Raw genomic sequence first — 21841 nt, 5'->3', positions numbered from 1 at the left:
AATTAAATGGGGACAACAGTAATTAAAGTCAGGATTAGAACCAACCTTTTGCTGACCGTCACACAAGACATAAACATGCCCATTCCAGGGCAGCTGCAGTGGCTTTGAGATCAAGGATGGGTTGGGGCTTATGTGAATCTGCATATGGCTCCTTCATAAAAGTCAAGCAACACAACAACAAAAAAAAGATGGGCAGATTGAAACTAATCAGGTATTGGTGAGGTGTGATCGATTCCATATACTATACCACTACTAATTAGGCAGGTACATACTCTGGTTCGATGACTCCATTTTGAGGGGTGATGGTCAAACAATGTGCTGGCCAAGACAACTCAAAACTCAGCTCACATCCTGAGTTATTCACAATTTGGACTTGGCAAATGTCAGCTACACCACCTAGAACAGGGATGTCAAAGTCAAATACATTAGAGGGCCAAAAAAACAAATTTGCTACAAGCCGAGGGCCGGACTGGTTCAATGTTTATTAAAACATATTAAAATGACTGCATGTAACCTATTGAACCAAGACGTGTACTGTATTTTATTTAATGATTAAATGAATAATGACTGTGACTGAAGTGCGGGCAAAGTTTGCACAAATGTACGATTTTTCCCATCCTCACCGACCTCGTCATAAAACTTGTTTAAATGATCATATGATGCCACCTTGCTGCTTTGTCGTCTACATGAGCCTCTCTCAAACTTCTTTGACCTGAGGCCCAGTCAAGGCATACTTTGGGGTCATAGGGCCCACCTACATGAACCCACCCCCTCCTCCCACCCCCCATTAAATTATCATAATGATATCACAATTATTATTATTTTTATACTATATTGCTATACATGCACTTCAAAACAGTCAATGTTTAAAGTGCTAAGATTGTTCACAAAAGTTTGTGAAAACATGCACATCAGAGTACTGCTTTACTAATGTAAAATATAATTAGGCCTACAATAGTTTCATTGTTTTTGCATTGTTGCATGATGCTTGCATGAGAAATACTTCTCAAAACAACTGCAGTTATATGCCGTTGTTTTGGGATGTTTCCCTCATGCAAGCATCCTACACTGATAGAATATTTATATGTTATTTAATTAGTATATGTTATTTAATTCAGGAGACACAATACCAGCTTGTGTGAATGGTAAATGGCGGGTCAGATCATGCGTAAATTACTGATCTGGAGATCTTTAACTATCTTTAACTAAGACTAATTAAAGTTTTTGCCTGACTTTAATACTTAATGCCAAACAGTGTTTTATATAGTCTGTGCTCTGTTTTTTATGGAAGTTGCATAAATCCACGTCGTTCTATTAATGTAGTTTCATAATTAGCCTTCCAATAGGTTTAAGCTTAGCTTTGCTACCAACGTGCACACGCATGCATTGAATAAACGCTCATACCACGACTTAATTCTATGCCTCCATGTTTGATGACACCAAATTAACAAGTATTTCCTACTAAATGCAGAAATGTTTGTTTTCTTTTTCTGTCCGAGGCTCCTTGACCAATTGCGCAGCAAATTATCAGACAATGGCCCGGAAATAATTTCACTCTGCAGACCATTGTCCACATTGCGGACCGCGGCCCATAGTTTGAGAAATGGTGACCTGCATGCTGCCATATATTAAGGCCTTTTTACGGTGTGTTTTAGCCAGGTTTTCGCGTGGAAGGCTCTGTAGAAATCTGGCACCCTATTCAACTAAGTTAAACTGAAAGAGCGTGCCGTTCAGACACCGAGTTCACAGTGACGTTCATCAGGCAGTAGTAGCCTAATACAGTACGTTCAGTTCACGTTCGCTCAAAATACATATGAACGAGTGACTTTCGTTCAATGAACGCGTTCAGGCACAACACTGGGGAGGGGGGTAGCTGAAAGTTGACATCTGCCCTGACTGAATACTGATGAATTATGAAGCCGAGGCCCACTTGCGGCGCCGCAGTGAGTTCGTGGGCTACCGTTGCATTGCGGGGAATGGAGTATTGATGCGCAAAACAGCACCTGGCGGCTGTGGCCTGCGGGCCGGTTCTAATACTAATCAAATATCATCCCGGGGGCCGTAGATAATTCATTCGCGGGCAGGATCCAGCCCGCGGGCCTTGACTTTGACATGTCTGACCTAGAACATTATGAAGCAGTAATGAGACATGCAAATTGTAACACTGACAAAACTCACATACATCTCTACTCTTCACTATCCCTTCATCCATGCATCCATCTATCCCCCCATCTTCAACAGATGGATGGCTAGAAAGGGGGGTGTGTGTGAATTAAATGTATGTGCATATTACATGTATGTGCATATTAAATGCCTCCATTCCAGCAACAGCTGTGATTAGTGAATTTAGGCCATCATAATGTCATAAAGCCTACTCGGGCAATAGTTTTCATATCAACATGCATTGCTAGCAATAGCAGCCTAATGGACACTTAGTGGACTGCAATATTTTTTATATTTTTCACCACCCACTAAAATGACAAAAATAAAACCACTAACCAATTGTAGGGGCTCTCAAAACCACCTGCTCAGGTTTAACTCTCCAGGAACCACAATATTCATCTGAGGGGTTTTGAAAGGCCTCCTTAGCTACAAGGGGAGGGCCCTTCACAGGGAGGACATCCAGCGACACATGGCTGGCTTGATCTGAGGGTCCAAAACCACTGTAGATGGAGATGAGAAAAACCAAAGTGGTGTAAATCTTTTAAATCCAGGGCCTGTCAGGCACTTTCAGTAGTCCAACATTGCCAAAATATGTTATTATTATTATTATACATTTTATTTATAACGCACTTTACATCAATTCCATGACCTCAAAGTGCTACAATGCACATAAAACATAAAATACTTTAAATCTAGCATAAAAGGAAAACAGAGAGAGAAAAAAAAAAACACATTAAAATAACAGTTTTAGCCATAGGCTTTTCTAAAAAGGTGGGGTTTAAGGCCTTTTTTAAAAAAAAAAAAAAAAAAAAAAAAAAAAAAAAAAAAAGAGTCCACAGTCTGTGGGGACCTTAGATGGACAGGGAGAGCATTCCACAGACTGGGTGCAGCTGAACAGAAGGTGTGGTCGTCCATAGTTTGAAGCCTTGCCCTCAGAGGCTGGAGGAGGTTGGCCTGTCCAGAGTGGAGAAGGCGTGAGGAGGAAAGGGGGGTGATTAGTTGTTTGAGGTATAGGGGGGGCAGTGCCATGAACCTTTGAATTCAATCCTGTACTGGACAGGAGGCCAGTGGAGGGATTTGAGGATGGGTGTGATGTGCTGGTACTTCCGCACCTCCATCAGGATCCTGGTAGAACAGTTCTGAATGTACTGCAGCTGCTGGATGTTCTTGGTTGGGATCCCGATGAGAAGTGCGTTGCAGTAGTCCAGCCTGGAGGAGACAAAGGCGTGGACAAGTTTTTCGGCATCGGGAGGTGGAAGTAGGAGGTTTTGCAAAGATGTTTAATGTGGGCCTCAAAAGTCAGGTGAGGGTCCATTCTGACACCAAGGTTTGTGACTGAGGATGAGAGGTTGATGTCGTGGCCGGAGAAGGTGATGCTGTTGATCGTGGATGGCCGGGTCTGGTGTAGAGTGCCAACAAGAATGGCTTCCGTTTTTGAGCTGTTAAGTTGCAGGAAGTTAGCCGTCATCCATACCTTCTCCTTCAGGCAGGTGGAAAGTGTGGAAAGGGCTGCAGATGGGGGTTGGGTTTGTTTTGATGTAAAGTTGGGTGTCATCATTGTAGCAGTGGAAAGCTATTCCATGCTGGCTGATGACACGACCAATAGGGAGCATGTACAGCGTGAAGAGGGTGGGGCCAAGGACTGATCCTTGAGGGACACCACAGGTGACAAAGTGTGTCCGATTTAGCACCACCCAGGGATACATACTCTGTTCTGTCTGAGATATGATGTGAACCAGGTACAGTGTCAAATGCTGCGGTGAGGTCGAGAAGGATGAGAAGTGATTGAAAGCCAGCATCAGCAGTCATCAGCAGGTCATTGGTGACGCTGACCAGGGCAGTTTCTGAACTGTGGCCAGAGCGGAAACCAGACTCGAACTTCTCATGAAGACTGTTAGTTATGAGGTGGTTGTGGAGTTGGGCAGAAACAACCTTTTCCAACACCTTTCACAGGAAAGGGAGGTTAGGGATGGGGCGGTAGTTGGCAGGTGCTTCGGGGTCAAGGCGGGGCATTTTGAGTAGTGGCTTGATGACCGCAGTTTAAGAGACGTAGGGACATGGCCGGACCGGAGGGACTGATTGATCATTTTGGTGATCATGGGACTGACAGAGGAATGACTTTTTATCAGGGCTGAGGGAATATTTTTCACGGAAGGTTTCAACTAAAAAAAACAAACACTGACTCCAAAGTGCCAGTAATGTTTCCATCATCACCAACCCAGCAACAAAACAGAGCAGTCAGGATGTCATGACAATCTGACTACAAACCATTTTCATCAAAAAATGCACATTGATGTTTAGGTCGTTTGAATTCTGAACTTGAAGTAGTAAGTGTAGTAATACTTCCCATTACCACTATGTTCACAATGGTTAATGCATGGGTCATTCCATATCAAATCAGTCAGAATCCAGGAAAATGGTTGCCACACAATCTCAGATTTTGCTTGGAGTTTGTCTATATAATGTTTAAATGTTTAGGTCCCAAAACTAACAACTGTAAATGTTTTCAATTTTTTTTTGCCCTTGAGGCATTTTTGAAAGTGTGATACCAAGAAAATAAATCATCTTAGAAGCCTTGTTTGGGCATTTAATATCTATGCTAGACCAAACTTAGTAGGATAGAAGACAAACATGTTCTCTTACTATGAGTTGACCATTAGTATTATCGAGGGTATTATAAAATAATTGTTTGTACCTAAGAGGCATCAATCAGCATTTTATCTGCTACTACAATATTTTATTAATGTGTGATCATTTAGGTCATTTTCATGTGTCTAAAATGAAATGTGGGGTAGCAAGGAGGAACATGAAAACCTGTGTGGGAATAGCCGAATGTGTGATCATTTAGTGCACTATTATTTTTAATTAATGTAGTGTTCATATACTGTAAGCGTCCAAAAATAAAAGCATGTTTTGGTCCAAACAGCAAAGAATAAAGTTGCTTCCGATCTGATTCAAATGAGGATTTTGTTTGGGACTAGTAAGAGATTTAACCCAAATGTGCTTTTGATAGTGGTTGGCTGGTGCGATGCTGTTAACTCACAATAGATATTGAGGTCTCTGTTGGCAGTGTATCATCTATTTGCACAGTATATGTTTGAATGAGATGCTATTCTGGCCAAAGAAAACCCTCAATTGTAATATTCTAGGAATGCAGTGTGACTGTATTTACATTACAGTGTGATGAATTGTATGTTTAGATTTTGACTAAAAAAGAATGTCTACAACGTAAATGCCTGAATCTGGAAGCCGAAACAATATATAAATAAAGAAACTGGTGTACCCATCCAACTCCGATCCATTACGTTGTGATGTATGCAGAAATTCCAGATGGTCATCCAAGCCTGCAGTATCTGTGGTTCCCAACAAGGAAAGCAAGACCTTATTCATGTTGTTGAAGAAGATCTGTGCATCACTGGGCCTCTGGGGCAGGTCAAACACTGCCACAAAAACATACACATTGAGTCAATACATGTCATGTAATCTCTAGAAATCAAAGTGGGGTAGTAAAATAATTTATATGCATGGATCTCTGCCTGCATCTCTGCCAATATCTCTGATATTTCCATATGGATAAAGGAATGTTACCTTCTACAAGACAGAGAGCATAGTCATCCAAGCAAATCCTCCAATACAATCCTTTCATCAAATGAAGCCCTACTTATCTCAACTGTAGCCTGTACAACGGCTAAGGTGGTATCTTTCGCCTTGGCTACTGCAAAACACTGCTTGCGTATGATCGGTGATATGATCAACATACACTGAGAGATTACAGAAGATTGTCCAGAATGTATACAGTGACGCCATTGATTTAAAACTTCATTTCAAATCTAACTATAGCTAGCCTGAAGAGTAATGAATGAGTCTGCACCAGTCTACTTAAAAATACTCAGGCATCAGACAGATCAAAACGGTTCCATGTCTTCCTTGTGGGGCTACATGCCCACCAAGTTTCGCGCAGTCTTTCAGTGTCCCGGAAATTATTGACACAAAATTAATGAAAAAAACTCTGACTAAACCTATATGACTGCCGCTTCGCTTGCGCGGCGTCATAATAAACACTACCATACCTTCAAGAGAAACAGACCATAAATGAAGAATTAAAATAAGGCATTTAAAAATCAATCTGTATATTAGCACAGCATATTGATCATAATACAAGTGATTCAATAGTAAGCACAAGAATCCTCCAATGCCCACAGGTAGATAGTCTGTACAACTGCTTTTGTGTTTATGTAACCAGTACCTTCATGGACTTCATCTTCACCCAGGAAAGTCTCATCAAAGGGGACATTCTTCAGTAATGAATCATCAGAGAGTACCTTCTGACCAGTAAGAGGCTTGCTTGTTCTGAACCTGAATAAATATGTTTAAAATAATTAATATTTCAGTACTGGTGTGATACACATGGTTGATGTGATATTGGTGGTGTGAATCATCTCACAGGTTCCCCCTACAATTTGGAAACTGTTCTCTGCCTGACCTTCTATATTGCTGTCGTGAGATCTCATCCCCACAGAAGAGGCAAACAGTGGCAAGAAGTGCAGCTCTTGACTGGCAAAGGGCCTGTTCCCGTGGAGAGGTCTTCAGAAGCACAGTGATCACCTATCAACAAAGGTGCACAGTCATCCAAGAAGTAGAGAGATGCACTGCAAGCTGATTCATCAACATAACCTTACCGATATTTGATGACATTAAACTTGGAGACTTGGTTATTTGAAAACATTTAACATTGACAACCTGCTAGGTTTCCTTTAATTCTGCAACTCAGCAAATAGCCAAACATGACATGTTTCTAATAGCTTAAAATGTCCTACAACGGTTTTCCAAAAATAAAAACAGTGTTCATCAAAAGTTTCTAGTTTCTAAATCCCATGCATGATTTATTCAAAGGATGTTCCTGGCCTACAGGAAAATAGTTGTGCATATTTCATGCATTGTTTTTAGGCAGGTGTGGTGCTTGAAAACTAGACAGTGCAGTATATTGTAAAGTGCATGGGTGTAGTCAAAAAGTGCACCTGAATGCTGACAATGGTTGGAATGAAACATTTCAGATTTGATGTGGCTCTAATCAGGGGAGGGAGTTAAGGGGAAAAGAGAACACGGTTCACCTACCTCTTTTGTCCGTTCCTTCAGAACAAATTGTGAAGGTGCCAGGCTGAAGACTGTGGTCTCAGCCAGCTCTGATTTCTGCAGGTCAGTGTAGATCACAGCTTTGACATAAGCAGCTCGGGAACCAGTGTTGCGCACACACAGACACAGTTTACTGACACTACCGACTTTAACTCCGGTCAGTGAGGCCATGTAGCCTTCAGAATATTTCTCCAGGTCTTCCAGAATAACATTACTGGTGCCACCATACCCTGACAATGGGATCTGAGGGAACAGGATGGCAAAAGGAACAACTTTTAACCAACTACACATTTGATTGGTCGAAGTTTTGCAGGTGATCTATAAATAACTGCGGGTGAAAACAGCAGAATTTAAATTAAGAATTTGCGAACCAACAATTTTCCATGGCGTTCACTCCAAAAGAATCTATTTGGCTACTTTAACTATGGTAATAATTAAAACGAGTTCTCTTTAAAATTACACTGACTACTGCTTTATGAATATGAAAAAAAAAATAAATAAAAAAAAATAAATAAATAAATAAAAAAACTCACAGTGAATTTAATGCCAGGTTGAGAGGGCCTGACTGAAGACTGCTTGATCTCCAGTTTTGCCAGCATGCATGCCACACGTGTGGGAGTGTAAAGCAGATGTACTGCCATGTCTTCCTTGGGTCGAATGGTTAATTCTCTATGCTGACTCAGCCTTTCCTCTGGCCCAAATGAGCTCTGAAGCTGTGAGAAAAGAGAAGAGTAGCGGTAACTCATCTAAAAAGATATCTGGTAATAAACAGGTACGAATAACACACTTACGGTATTTTCCGGCCTATAAGTCGCATCGGTCAAAAAATACGTCATGAAGAGGGAAAAAACATAGAAGTCGCATCAAATTATTTTGAAATTCATTTCACAAAATCCAAGATCAAGAACAGACAAAAAGATTGAGAATTCTACCGGGAATGTTAATGAAGCCGAAAGAGTGAATGGCGGCGAAGCTGAGGCGAGCCGGGCTATAACGAAGGTGGCCAACGAGGAGGGCCCGACGGTAATTGTAAAGCATTCACTGAATGCTGATGTGATGTATGAAAATGTAGCTAAAATTGTGGAGAATGCAATGCAATCAAGCATTTTGGGTGATGTGGAGGCACAAAACGGGCGGCAGAGCAAATGCTCGGGAGGCTACCTCCGAGAGCGAGAGAGAAAAAAAGATTTTAAAATAACGTGCAAACTTTCAACGACGTTATACTAAGGTGCTACCCTTATTTTAGAAACTATTCACATGCCTTTCTTAACCGAAGAACCAAACAAAAGCAAGTTAATCAAGCTCCTAATCTCCTTCCACAAGCTTAGAGCACCCTCTCGCGGCTGTAGACGGTAATGTTTACTCCTTGGTTCATGTCAGTCACGGTGGGTTTCCACACACCGAAATTTCGCGTCGCTCTCATTGAGGTTGAATGGAGATGAAATTCACCCTGGTTGGGCGAAATGAGAGTGAATCGCCGAGGCAGGCGAAACAAAGTTGGCGAAAGTTTAACTTTATTTAAATGAGGACCATTCGAGAACCAATCAGGTCCGCGTGTTTGTGTTTGGAGGCGGGAGTTACAAAAAAAGTCTGACCAAGATGGCGGAGACTTCCTGAGCTGTAACACGAAAATTTGTATGTGATTAAAATGTTTCTACATGAACATTGGCACTTGTATCAACTCGAATTGCGGTTTATATGCCACACAAATTTAGTCAGAGCACATACACCACTAAATAGACCACTATATATGTTTAAACACACTTTTTAGCTAGCTGACAGGGGAACTGCTAGTATGTTCGGACATTGGATTGCATTGTAAACCTAGCTAGACAGCTAGGCTACATGCTGCAACACAGGTATGAAATATATTATGTCTTATTGACCTTGTTGTTTCTATGAACATGAATTGTTGTCTATAGGCAACATCAACTTAGTCGAGGCATAAAGACTCCTGCATATCTTCATTAAGTACTTAAACGTTTGAACTATCTGGTTAGCCTAATTAGCTCGCTTGCCACCACTGGCTAGACACTGCAGTTAAAAGGTTAGCGGTTTGGCAGTCACGCCCCCGAGGCGAAATTTCGCTGGCCAAAATTCGCGAGGTGTTTCGCTGTGTGGAAACCCACCGTCATTTAAAAACATGTTAAATTATATATATTTTGATATACAAGTCGCACCTGACAAGTTTCAGGACCAGCCAAACTGAAAAAAGTGCAACTTCTAGTCCGGAAAATATGGTAATTGTTCATTTACAGTTCAGCTTCTTAGGTTAATGTTTAGTATTTGCTTATTGCTAGTTAACAATCATTTTTATTCTATATGGTATTCTTGGTAACCACTTTGCACTGTTCACTTTTTGTACAACCTCCATAAACACATACTCCTACAATAACATCTCACTGCAATATTCTAAAATGGGACTGAAGACATATTTTTGATCCTACCTGAAAGCAGTCTTGGTCCTGACCCCTGACCAGTAACCGCAGCTGTTGAGCCACATTGGTTGAGTTATTGCGGAGTACCAACTTCTGCTGCCTTAACAGACAAAGAAGGCATGCAGAGATGAGAAAAACCTTGCAGTCCGCTTGACATTCAATTACTTTGACAACATTATTCTAAATACAACCCCGCAAACCAGCATCGCACTCTGCTGCCACCTGCGCTGGTGTGCTGGGTTGTATTGAGAATAATGTTGTCAAAGTAATCGAATGTCGAAAGTGAAGTGGGCCGCACTCAGTGTCGCCGCTGTTCTCCACAGCGCTTTAGTGTGTCCATTTTTGCAGAGATGGAAGCAGTTTATGACTGGCAAAATTTGATATTTCAAGACTGAACTGTTTTAACAGCAATTTGCAATTCAATTCAATTCAATTGCTTTTATTTGTCATAGTTATAAAATGTCACAGTGCATATTTACTTGACCACATTAATTCCCTGCTATCTCTTAGCATTTAATCAAATAGCGAAACGTTGATTAAAGTACACTGACAAAGATGGTTTGTAATATGCATGTGATATTTGTACTCAACAGAGCCATTCAACAGAGAAGAATGGGTGTGAATTTGGACACACTTTGCCTACTATGTGCAAAAATAAAAACAAAGAAAAAGGTGTGAAGAAATTGGTGAACCAGTAGAAATAGAAAAAGTGAACTATGATAAACTTACATGGCCCTGCCAAGTGTGACTCCTCCCCAGACCATAAATTGCTTGTTGGAGAGAATTGGTGGCACCTGGCATTGTGAGACAGTGGTGGAATTATGGACAACTTTCCCATTGCCCTCTGGTTGAACCTCTCCCTTCAAGATAACTTCATATTGGGGGCCAGAAGGCAGCACCAGAATGGTGAGCACACTGAAGACACAGTGGAATTGTTAGATCAGTAAGGATTCAGAGGCAGGCAAATTGAGATATAATGTGTAGGATAAGATCTGACTTGTGGAAGTCAATAAACCTCTATGTAGACTTTTAGCATGTTAGATCCTCAGTGAAATTGTTAGATCAGTAAGGATTCAGAGGCAGGCAAAATGAGAGGTAATGTGTAAGATAAGATCTGACTTGTGGAAGTCAAGAAACCTCTGTGTAGACTTTTAGCATGTTAGATCCTCACTGGAATCTGAGAGAAATTACACCTTTCATAAGAAAACTGTAATTAAGACACTGATAAATTGAGTTTGATCAGTTCAGATTGATGGAACCATAGACTGTATATATAGCTGTATATAACTGGACAGTGTGGCTGCATTCTGCAGTGTTCTATGGAATTGAAGCCGCCAAGGCGACGCCATCTTGGAAAATTTGGAGCCAATTTGAAGTGCGGCTGCGCAGCAAAAGTTGAAGCATGCACAGTGAAGAGGAGTCGCGGTCAGGCACGCCCACTCAGTTGCCACTCAGTGAGTTAAACACGCCCCTTGTCAAGTGAAACCCGCCCCCTTCTCCTTTCCACAACGCAGGTCGACTCGGCGCCGAAGGCTAGCTGGCTGGATGAATTAGCTAAATTGAGTTGGCTAAACAGTACAAACAACAATCGGTTTGTTCTTGTCTGGTAAGTGTTGCGTATCAACTGAAAAGTTTCTTTTGTCTATTGGTGTTCTTAACTACGTCTAAGAGAGCTTATTATGTTGATTATAGACTGTGACAATTTAGTATGGTGAATACTAATGAGCTAACAACAGAAATACGGACAGCGAATTACATGCTAACGTTAGCAGCTACATTAACGTTACCGTTAACGGGAGGCTAAGTTAGTCGTTAAGGTGAAGATTAGCACACAGCCCGTAACAGTCGATGCACTTGGTTTTATTAGTTGTTGCTGTTTTCAAATATCTCATTGTATGCCATCTCAACATGGAGGAGTAACCATTGACTATACATGGGGATTAATAACACTAGACAGTCAGTACAGTATATGATGTGATAAAGCAACGGTATGATGTGATAAAGCAACGCAAGTTAACGTTAACGTAATGTGAAGCATGGACCTGGACCAAGGGAATGCCTACGTGAAGTGGTTTGGCTGGAGTGGTCTGAGGTGGCATGTCCTCCCCCTTTCTCCAAGTCCCCTGACATCCATCTCCCTGACATAATCACCCACCGTCACTGGATCAACCTGAAGCCCCTTATACATGGGACATGGCACAGCACCACTACGTTCTGAAAACACATGACTTTCAATAACTTATGGGCACCAAGAAAGGTCTGCCGCTGCTCTGAACCTTCTGTTAATGTGACATCATTCATACTTGAGGCTGTACACATCCCTTTGTGTCTATTTTCTTTATTGATGTCACCCAAACTTCAACTTTCTGTATGCCCCTGAACTCACACAAATTGTAAATTGTAATGCGCCATTTAACCAGTGGTGTAGTCTAGTTAGTTAGTTGTAGTGGTGGGTATACTGTGAGCAACCCCAAATGTTATTAAATACGTATCCTTGACTATTTTAAATGGGTATACTGAGATGCTTTTTAATTGGGTTTACTGTGTAGTCCTGTGTATCACTTAGACTATACCATACCACGATCATTTAACTGCCTTGGTATTTAAGTCAGAGGCCATTGCTTAGTATTTAACTGTAGCCAACACAAAGATGTAGACGTTACAAGAATATTAATATAAGAATAATTATTGGTTGATACTAAATCAATATTGAATGTTTTTTTATTTCTTTTGTGTGATCTATCATTCAGAATGCTGCAACATGACTGGTCTTCAATCAGCCAAAGAGGACACATCGTAACTCCTCTCCTAGTTACTCTCCATTGGCTCCCTACAGTAGCCAGAATTAAATTTAAAATCACTCCCTTTGGCCTATAGGACACTGACTGGACCTGCTCCTTGTTATTTTAATTCAATGATCAAGATATACATCCCCAACCGCCCACTGCGGTCTTCTGATGAGCGTCTGTTGTGTCGACCAGTCTTGATAGTGATAGTTTTTGGTCTTTTAAGCACTTCTTATACATTATGGTTTGTATGCAGTAATACCGTTTTATTTTCATTATAGGCTGTTGATTAATTTGACATTGTTTATTATTGATATTCTCCTTAATGTAGTCTTACCATGTTATTGTTATTATATTATTGATTGAATGGGCATTATTATTTATTATTGCTTTCCCCCCTCATTTTCATTGTTTATTTCATTAGGCTATTGATTGATCCCTGTTTTAAGTATTATATTGTTTTGTATTTGTTAAGGGTAACCATAACCATCATCATAATGTGGTATTTTCTTATGCACTTGAAACAAAGAATAAAAATGTTTCTTTAAACGTAGTACCACTGAACAGCAAAGTAGGTTCCTGATTATGTGTAAAATGTTTACAGAGTATCCTGATGTAGTAGGTCCATGTTCTCATATTTTTACAGCCGACATGAAGGCTGCAATATTAAATTTTTGATTTATAATGGAGCACCCTCTCTGGTGAAAGACTAGCAAGCCTGTGGTAGAGGCATACGATTACAGACATATTGAGAGAGCCCATCAATGAGTTGTCACAGTTTTCAATTTAGACGTATTATTTTGAAATTATGTACGTCTACGGGAGGATTTACACATCACTGGCAAGACCTGATCAAATCATACCAATGCAAAATGCTTCTCCAGCAGTGCAATTGCAGGTAACAACGATACCTTAACACATTTTCAGATACCGCTGTTCTGAGCATACTAAGCAAATTGGCCATTTGTAACTTTGAATCCCTCCTCACGTTAAGCTATGGTCCAATAATGTGTTCACTAAAACACAAGTAACGTTATTTGTCGGGCTGATTCATAAATGGGCATACCGAGGTTGTCGACCTAGCAGGCTAGGTGGCGTTAATTGCCATTCGCAAAACTAAGCAAGAGTTAACGTTAATGAAACCCATCGCTTTCTCCAGTAACAAAGTGTATTCAAATGAAGTTGCAACGATGATGGCGGCAATCACTGCTTACGTTAAACCATTTGAAACAAGTAGGACTGTAAATGATGGTGACTATGGCTAACGTCACTTCGGATCAATATAGCAGAGCCCTTTTACTTTACTTTACTTTTACTTTACTTTTACTATCAATATGTATTTAGTCAGACTCTGATAATATATAGCCTAATGATAATAACAGCAACACTTATTTAGGTTAGATTATGTGTCGAAATCTGGTGTCGTTAAAATAAGTGAGCAATGACGTGGTAGTGTCTGCAGCCTAGACGGTAAAACATAATGGATAAAGCGTCGTGTCAGCAGCCAACCAGCTGTCAATCATAGGTGTAAACACGCCCTTTTTAGATTTGTTAATATAACATTAAAAAAAATAATTTTAAGAAAAGAAAAATTGTGTGTATTGAAGCATCTTGAAAACTATTTTTTTTCAATAAAAGTTGTTGATACAAAAATAGTTTTAGGTGAGAAAAGTGACACGGAAAGTTGGCTACTTGGCCATTGAAATACATGGGGATGGGCGGAGTTACACATTGTATTGCAGCCAGCCACCAGGGGGCTCTGGACTAACGCTCGCATCACTCTTAACAGACGGCACACTGTCCATGGATGGAATTGGTTTTTCCTACTAAAGACCTTGGAGTAATTAGGTAAAAAGAGTAGCCTTACCTCTCAATGCATTTTTGTTTATCCTTAGCCGTGAAAGAAACCACAATTCCTTGCTCCTCTCCGGCATGCAACATAAGCTCACTTGGCTTAACATAAAAGCACTCACTGCTGTCACTGCTCTACAATTTTCAAAAAAGGCAAGAAGTCAAAGAGGAACCACTATTACATTATATTAAAATATATATAAAGTGCATTTATAAACATTAGTGCTGTTAACACAGAGTCTAGCTAATCTCTGCTGTTGTCAAGTCAAGGGAGTCTGATGTGCATCACTAGGCTACAAAAACCACAAACACAAAATATCATTAGGGCGGCAACAATTAATGGATTAGTTGTCAACTATTAAATTAACAGGAAATAAAATAAAGTCCTACATACTTTCCTCAGCTAATTAGTGAGATCACATATGTCGCATATGAATCGCTAACTATTTTGATAACTGATTAATCGCAGAGCCAGAGCTACAACGAAACTCATAATAGGCTGACGCATCTTCTTGGGCTGTCACTCATTTGAGAGGAATGACTTTTGACCTATAGGTGGCGCTATAATTAGCAAATTTACCTTTTGGCCTGTAATGGGTGTTGTGTTTGGAATTAAAACTTACTAATGGTGATTGTTAATACTATGGGAGGTCGTAAGTCCGACAGATGTGAATTTGTGACATCAACGTAATTGATCCGGCCGCCATATTGGATTTAATCAAAAACACCTAAAAGTTTTCACAAGTCACAAAGTTTGTCCGATTGACACCAAACTTGACACACATAATCTTCAGTCCAAGCCTCAAAAAAGTTATCCCTTTTTGTCTTCAAACCTAAAACCGTTCGCCTGTAACAGCCAATCAAACTTGGCGATGAAGCCACCAAACAGGAAAATAAGGGATCTCTCAGCAATGCTTTCACATATCAAAACCAAACTTGTTACATGGACTCAGGACCCAATTAGGAGGAGGCTCAAGAAATTTGGAGTCTTTTGACCACTAGGGGGCGCTATAATCACAGGAAGTAGGCTCATATCTCAGCAATGCATTCACATATGGAAACCAAACTTGGTATATGGACTTGGGACCCAATCCTGAGGACACACAATACATTTGGTGACCTTCAACCACTAGGGGGCTTAGAGATACAGGAAATTAGCTCAGATCTCAGTAACGCTTTTTTTACGTTATCAAAACCAAACTTGGTATATGGACTCGGGACCCGATCCTGAGGACGCACAATACATTTGGTGTACTTTGACCACTGGGGGCGCTATAATTAGGAAGACTTTCTCGTCGTCATGTCAGTCTTGCGATTATAATTTAATCCCTTGACAGACCAAGATGTATACAGCTTGCCAAAAAGTGAAAGTTGAAGTGAAAGTGAAAGTTGTAGAAGTATAGACCTGCCACTAGTTGAGTGGGTACAAACCTTTAGTCTAAGTTGCACATTGATGTTGCCTGCATTTTTCAAAGGTAGAGTCTGTTCAGTTGATTGACCAAATGGTGCCTGAAGACTAACTGTCTATGGAAACAGAAAAGATAAGAGGTAAATTAATGGCCTCAATTGGCACGGGGTATCATCAATCTGCATGTATTCTTCGTTATGACATGTAACCCAAATCAGAAAAAGGGGACGTTGTGTAAAATACAAATAAAATCAGAATGTGATAATATACAAGTCTCGTAAACCCATATTTACCAGCAAAAATATTTGTAACATTGGAAAATGGAAAATATATGTTAGTTTTTAATTTGATGCTAGCAACATGTTTAAAAAATGTTGGGACAGGGAATGTTTACCACTGTGGGCTTTAAACATTTCTTTTTAAAGTGAAGCAACAAAGTTGGAGACCATGTTGAAATTTGCTATAATTTTTTTCAAAACCAGATTACTCTGGAACAGCTAATTATACACGGAAATGCATTACACTGTTGTGTTTGGTAAGGTCTACCGTTTATTCTGATTAGGGGTGTCACGATTCTCAAAATCCTCAATTCGATTTCATTTTTGATTTTAAAGTCCCAATTCGATTTGATTTTCGATCTTTAAAAAAAAAAAAAAAAACTATTAATGCATTCCTTATATCTTATTTACTTTTTTGGCCTTTTCCTATTCTGTTTCGGGGGGCTTTTATTCTGAAACCATTCCAACCGCGAGAATGTAAATAGAACAAACATTAAACAGAGACGTGATAGTGAAATGAAACAACAGAGAATGATAATTTGATTGTTTTAGCAAACTCCGACGAGAACCAAGGTTAGTGTTCATGGAATATGTACTCATCAATGTGCATTTTAAGCCTTAAAGTAATTTTGGACTGTAACTAGATAATATTTTCACTTGCTACGTTGAGTAGGCTATCGGAACTCCCCCTATTACCGTCGGTCCCGTATTTCCGCTGTCTTGCGTGTATGGGTCACTTATATCCATTTCTATACAAACCAAGACGGTGGATTCCTAAAGAAACGCAAGCACCCACACCATAGGTGCTATGTACCAAAAATGACATTTTACCGTGACTCGAAGAGCTGTAAACAGTGTTGTAAGGCTGCGTGTACACATCCGCTTGGAGCTCAAGTGGAATTTTAATTTCATGACGAGAATTCTCGGTCTAACTGTTCATGTGCCGTTGAAACGGCGTAAATAGGCGACCCATCAGGCCAGCACTATAACTCCGAGCGTGGTAAACAAAATCGGATATTTCAGGCAGTAAATGCTCCCATAAAGAACCAAACCAGATTTTGTTCAAATCTACACACCTATGGCTACTGAAAAATGTAAGGTTCATTTAGCAAATGTTATTTTGAAGTGTTAAAAAACATTGTTGTTTTAGAATTTCCGAACAAAAGTGGTGATAATTGGGGGTGTTATGATAAGTTAGTGTTTAATTGACGTGAATGAACGACAAAATACTTCCACACCAGTGATTTCAGAGTCAGGAGGGCTTCCTTCGATTTCGGTCAGTTGATGTGTATTTTTTAACTGGCTGCAGCCTAAAATTAGAGGAGTGTTCAGCACGTGTGTGTGTGTGGGTGTGTGTGTGTTTTTTTTGCGTCTTGGCATACATGCTAGACATGACATTGGGGTACATCGTCGATTCGACCTTGGAGTTTAAAGTTTGAGATTGAGATGCAATTTCGATCGATTCCGAAATCGTGACATCCCTAATTCTCATATATATGGTTTGTCATGTGTTACGTAAAGAGCTCATGAGATATTCCACCGAGATGAATGGATGTGGAGTCACAGAGATTAATGATTACATTTCTTGAAAATGTTAAAGTTATTTTTCTCGTGAACTGTTTATCACAGCAAATAGCGGCTAGATGGCACCGTTTAAAAGCTGAGAAAAGGCTCTTTCATGTTTCATATCTGTGTGATGAGCACTTCAAGTAGTACAACAGATTTTTCTCTGATTTTTCGCCATGCGCCTCCCTCTCATTGAACAATGCACTCAAGGCTGAGGTAATTAACGACCTGTGGTCTGGCGCGTCATCTAAAAATCGGTTCTTATGCCCTGATGTTTTATAACATTTGATAACAAAACCACCCCCAATGTGGACAGGACAAACCCCGAAATTTGTTTAAGCCATTCGCCAGTGACCATGCGTTTTATATAGCCAAGATATAGCCCTTTGTGTGCCTATTGTAGCGTCAAAAAGTGATGCGTTGCGCCTGCGGCTCACTGGTAGTTATAGGAAACTTCAAATCAGCTTGCTTACCCTAGTATATATAAATTAATTCATTGTATGGCTCCCCATAGACGTAATTTCACGAAACGTGCATTCAGAGGGCGTCGTAATGATCCTACACGTCAGATTTTGTGCCGTTCTGAACATGTCAGCCAAAGATACCTGCGAGTACGCCTTAATTTAGCTTTTTTATTTTTAACTAGGTGGCGCTATACCGCAAATGAGTGGTTATGGAATGGGTTGAGATGGCCTCTTGAGACCAACATAAATAACAATTTGATCCTCCTAGGCCTTACGGTTCTTGAGATATTCACAGAAAACTGTGTCCGCCCTACCTTCCTATAGAGGGTTCAGTACAGCAGAGGGGCAACAGATCAAAGCGAAAATCAATGGTTCCGTGTCCTTGTTGGGCTACATGCCCACCAAGTTTCGTGCAGCCCGGTCTTACAGTGTCCCGGGAATTAATGACACAAAATTACTGAAAAAAAAAAAGTCTGGCTAATCCTATATGACTGCCACTTCGCTAGCGTGCTGGTCATAATAATTTGAAGTCGTCAGTTACTATACCATTATCATGTCTCTGTACCTGTAAATGTCTTGGGGCATGCACTCGAGCTGTTCCTGACCGTGCCTTGAGCCCAACACTTTGGATCACACGACTAGGTCCAGGGCTGTCCACTTCAATATCAATACGTGCTGTTAATTCATCAGCAGGCCCCAATTCTCCTGAGAGTCAATTAAATTTTTATTTATTTAATAGTTTCAAGATGCTTTACATAGAGAACAGCCTGAACCTCCTAAACAAAGCAGTAATGTGACAGTAACAAGGGAAAAACTACAAGCGCATGAGAATGGTTCGATAGAGAGAAAGAAAACAGGGAGGAGCAAGTAGAAAGAGAGGAGGATCACAGAGAAACCGATGAAAGCACATAAATTCATACATTCATTGGTCAGGCTAGCACATAGTATGCACACAAGAATATGTACAAGATTGATAGTGAACACGCATGGAAAGCAGTGGAAGAGCTTAGTCAGTTACTATGAGGTAGAAAGATAAGCAGGGCTTTTAAGTAGACAGAACTTTACATGGACACTTTTATTCCGATTAGAAATGGAATAACGGCTCAATTGGAATCAAAATTCTCATACCTCAATCAGAATAAAAATGCTTGATCTGATCAGAATTTTAATCGGAATGAAAGAGGTGGTGTAGTCCATTCCTATTCAGATTGAACAGCCATGTATACGGTCAATCGGATTGCCTGCTGTATCTTCTCAAGGAAAAGTAGGCAACGGCGGCTATTCCGATCAAAGATTCTAAAGCACAATCAGAATAGTTTAATCGTAATGACAAAAACTGTCCATGTAAACGTGGCTAGTCATGCCAATGACTGCATTTATTTATTTGCAAGAGAATAGGCTTGCACACAATAATGCAAGATGAAGCACAAGCACAGTAAAACATATTGCATGAAATAAGCAGCTGTAAAGTTTCTCAAAGGACAGAAAAAAAGATTGAAGTAAAAGTACATTGTTGTACCTGTGGTGGACATGTACTTCTGTGGTGCATGAAAATGGACCCATATCATAAAAACCCCAGGATTCTACAGACACACAAAGACATTCAAAGACATAATGAGAAATTCAAAACTAATCACGCAAAGGAAACAGTTTAAAAGCAGCAGACTTGTTCAGTTTGTTGTAGTACTTTCTTTCTTACTCCTGATAGTGATAACAGTGGATAGTCAGCTTGTTTAAAGTTAATTCCATTGTTGCGAAGCCTGCTTCCTTCAACCGTTGTTTACTCTACATGGGTTTCTATGCAACGTCTAGAAAAACTGTGCACAACTCAGAAAGCACCATAGAGCACCACAGAGCAGCACTCTCCACGAAGAGTCTTTGTGTTGTGAACTGCACCAACGGAAACGGCGATGGTTAGAGAACTTTGAATATCCCTATATGAACATTTTCCTATTTACATGTTGACTTTTATAAATACACAGAAGTACTGCTGTGCGTGATTTGCATGTAGCACCTAAAAATCCCAAGTAGTAGTGCTTTACCTTTTTTTTTTTTTTTTTTTTAAATGCAACACTACGACATGCACATGAATACTATATACGACAAACAGATGTACATTACATAAACACATACTGTAACTTAACAAAACATCACATTGACTTGGCTTCCATAAACATAACACAACATAACATTAATAACAGAAAGGCTAAGGATGATTTATACCCAGGATGATTACAGATATGATTATCAGGGATGAAATTGATGACCGGAATGAAAAGAAGGGGGATGGGGGTGCGGATGGTAGCTCTGAGGGTGTGAATGAGGTGGTGTTGGGATGGGGGTGGGGATGGGGGTTTGAGGGGTAGTGAGTATGTGAGGATGTGTGTGTGTGTGTGTGTGTGTGTGTGTGTGTGTGTGTGTGTGTGTGTGTGTGTGTGTGTGTGTGTGTGTGTGTGCATATGTATAAGGCTGGCTTGCTGTTGGGCCAAGAGGAGAGAAGCTGGAACATAGAGAGGGAGGGTTTCAGGAGAGGAGTTGTAATTATTCTATTAAAGATAAGTATAATAATAGGACACCCATTAATGGCCACAGTTCCACCCAGCCCCCGCTGTTATACTGCGACGAGCTGACAGAGGGGAGGACCTGCGTGCCACCCACCCCCCCAGGCTCCCAGCATATGCACACATCCCCCACTACCAACCACACCCCCAGACCTTCCCCCAACACGCCACTCTTGACCTAAATATGTACAGTATGTGAATGGCTAGGTTGAGGGGTCTATCTAGAGTGTAGCATTAAAAGAAGTGGGCATGCCTGGTGAATATCTGTCGGGATTTCCCCATGCACACCACACTTACCCTGTGTAAGATGTATGCCTCCTCAATGTGTGCATTAAAATAAGTGAGGCATGCAGATAGACACCTGATGAGGCATCTACCTGCACTCCACTCTTACCCTAGCCTGTTTTGTAGTTTTTGTTTATGTTTGGTGTATGTCACCTAACATGTAGTGCAATTAAAAGAGAGTGAAGCGTGCTGTGTGCTTCCAGGACAAGGCATGTGCATGAGCGTATGAGGAGGGTGCACACCGTGGGCCCAGGGCCAATAGATAACCCACAGGACCCAACCAATGCCAAAACCACACCGCGACCCGCCAGGGCCGAGTCTCCCAAGCCATCCAATGGGGCCCCGTCAGAATAACGATGGGAGAGGCAGAGAGAAAGAGTGAAATTAGTAAAGTTTATCAGAGAATGTAAATAAAAGGGGGAGGGAAAGAAGGGGATGCTATTTGTATTACTACTAACAACAACAATAATAGCAGTGCTTTACCTGAAAGTTTGTATATCCTTAGAAAATCACTGTCTCATGTACGCTGGTGTTTGTACATGTTGTAACAATACAACATGGTAGGTGGGAGATTATGAAATCATTCATAATCATTCATAAAAACGGCCACACATGATACTTACATCTCCATTGCTAGCATGTAGCACATAATTGACAACAGATGGAGCAGTCCTATTAGCTGCTGGATGCACTACTTCCTCAACAACTGAACTCTTGGAGAAGGTGAAGCAGCGCCAAGAAGTAGCATTCTGGAAAGAATATCACAGGATACAGCAAAAATTTAATGTCAAATAAACTATAGGTTAGGACACCAGTACTCCAATACATATTTACATTTTTTCTCACAAATGAATTTGTTTTGTCATATTACCAGATAGCTAATTCAAAATAGGTCATCAAGGCTTGAC

The 21841-nt window shown here is 40.5% G+C and overlaps 1 protein-coding gene across 7 annotated transcripts in view; it reads right to left on the bottom strand.

Moving 5' to 3' along the window:
- The window catches only part of cep192 (centrosomal protein 192), an 85576-nt gene that overhangs the window by 6941 nt on the left and 56794 nt on the right, over window positions 1-21841 (bottom strand). For all 7 annotated transcript variants that reach the window (XM_048260937.1, XM_048260935.1, XM_048260942.1 and 4 more), the window contains 15 exons: window positions 21557-21682; window positions 19607-19670; window positions 18653-18792; window positions 15803-15895; window positions 14388-14506; window positions 10464-10649; window positions 9744-9834; window positions 7830-8009; window positions 7279-7539; window positions 6647-6768; window positions 6410-6519; window positions 5447-5603; window positions 2500-2663; window positions 273-396; window positions 46-151 (listed from right to left, as the gene is read on the bottom strand). In XM_048260937.1, coding sequence (XP_048116894.1) covers window positions 46-151; window positions 273-396; window positions 2500-2663; window positions 5447-5603; window positions 6410-6519; window positions 6647-6768; window positions 7279-7539; window positions 7830-8009; window positions 9744-9834; window positions 10464-10649; window positions 14388-14506; window positions 15803-15895; window positions 18653-18792; window positions 19607-19670; window positions 21557-21682 — 2043 coding nt within the window. The remainder of the gene's footprint in view (window positions 1-45; window positions 152-272; window positions 397-2499; window positions 2664-5446; window positions 5604-6409; window positions 6520-6646; window positions 6769-7278; window positions 7540-7829; window positions 8010-9743; window positions 9835-10463; window positions 10650-14387; window positions 14507-15802; window positions 15896-18652; window positions 18793-19606; window positions 19671-21556; window positions 21683-21841) is intronic.

This window comes from Alosa alosa, chromosome 13 (assembly GCF_017589495.1).
Source record: "Alosa alosa isolate M-15738 ecotype Scorff River chromosome 13, AALO_Geno_1.1, whole genome shotgun sequence".
Lineage (NCBI taxonomy): Eukaryota > Metazoa > Chordata > Actinopteri > Clupeiformes > Clupeidae > Alosa > Alosa alosa.
This window is presented reverse-complemented; position numbering and strand designations above follow the sequence as displayed.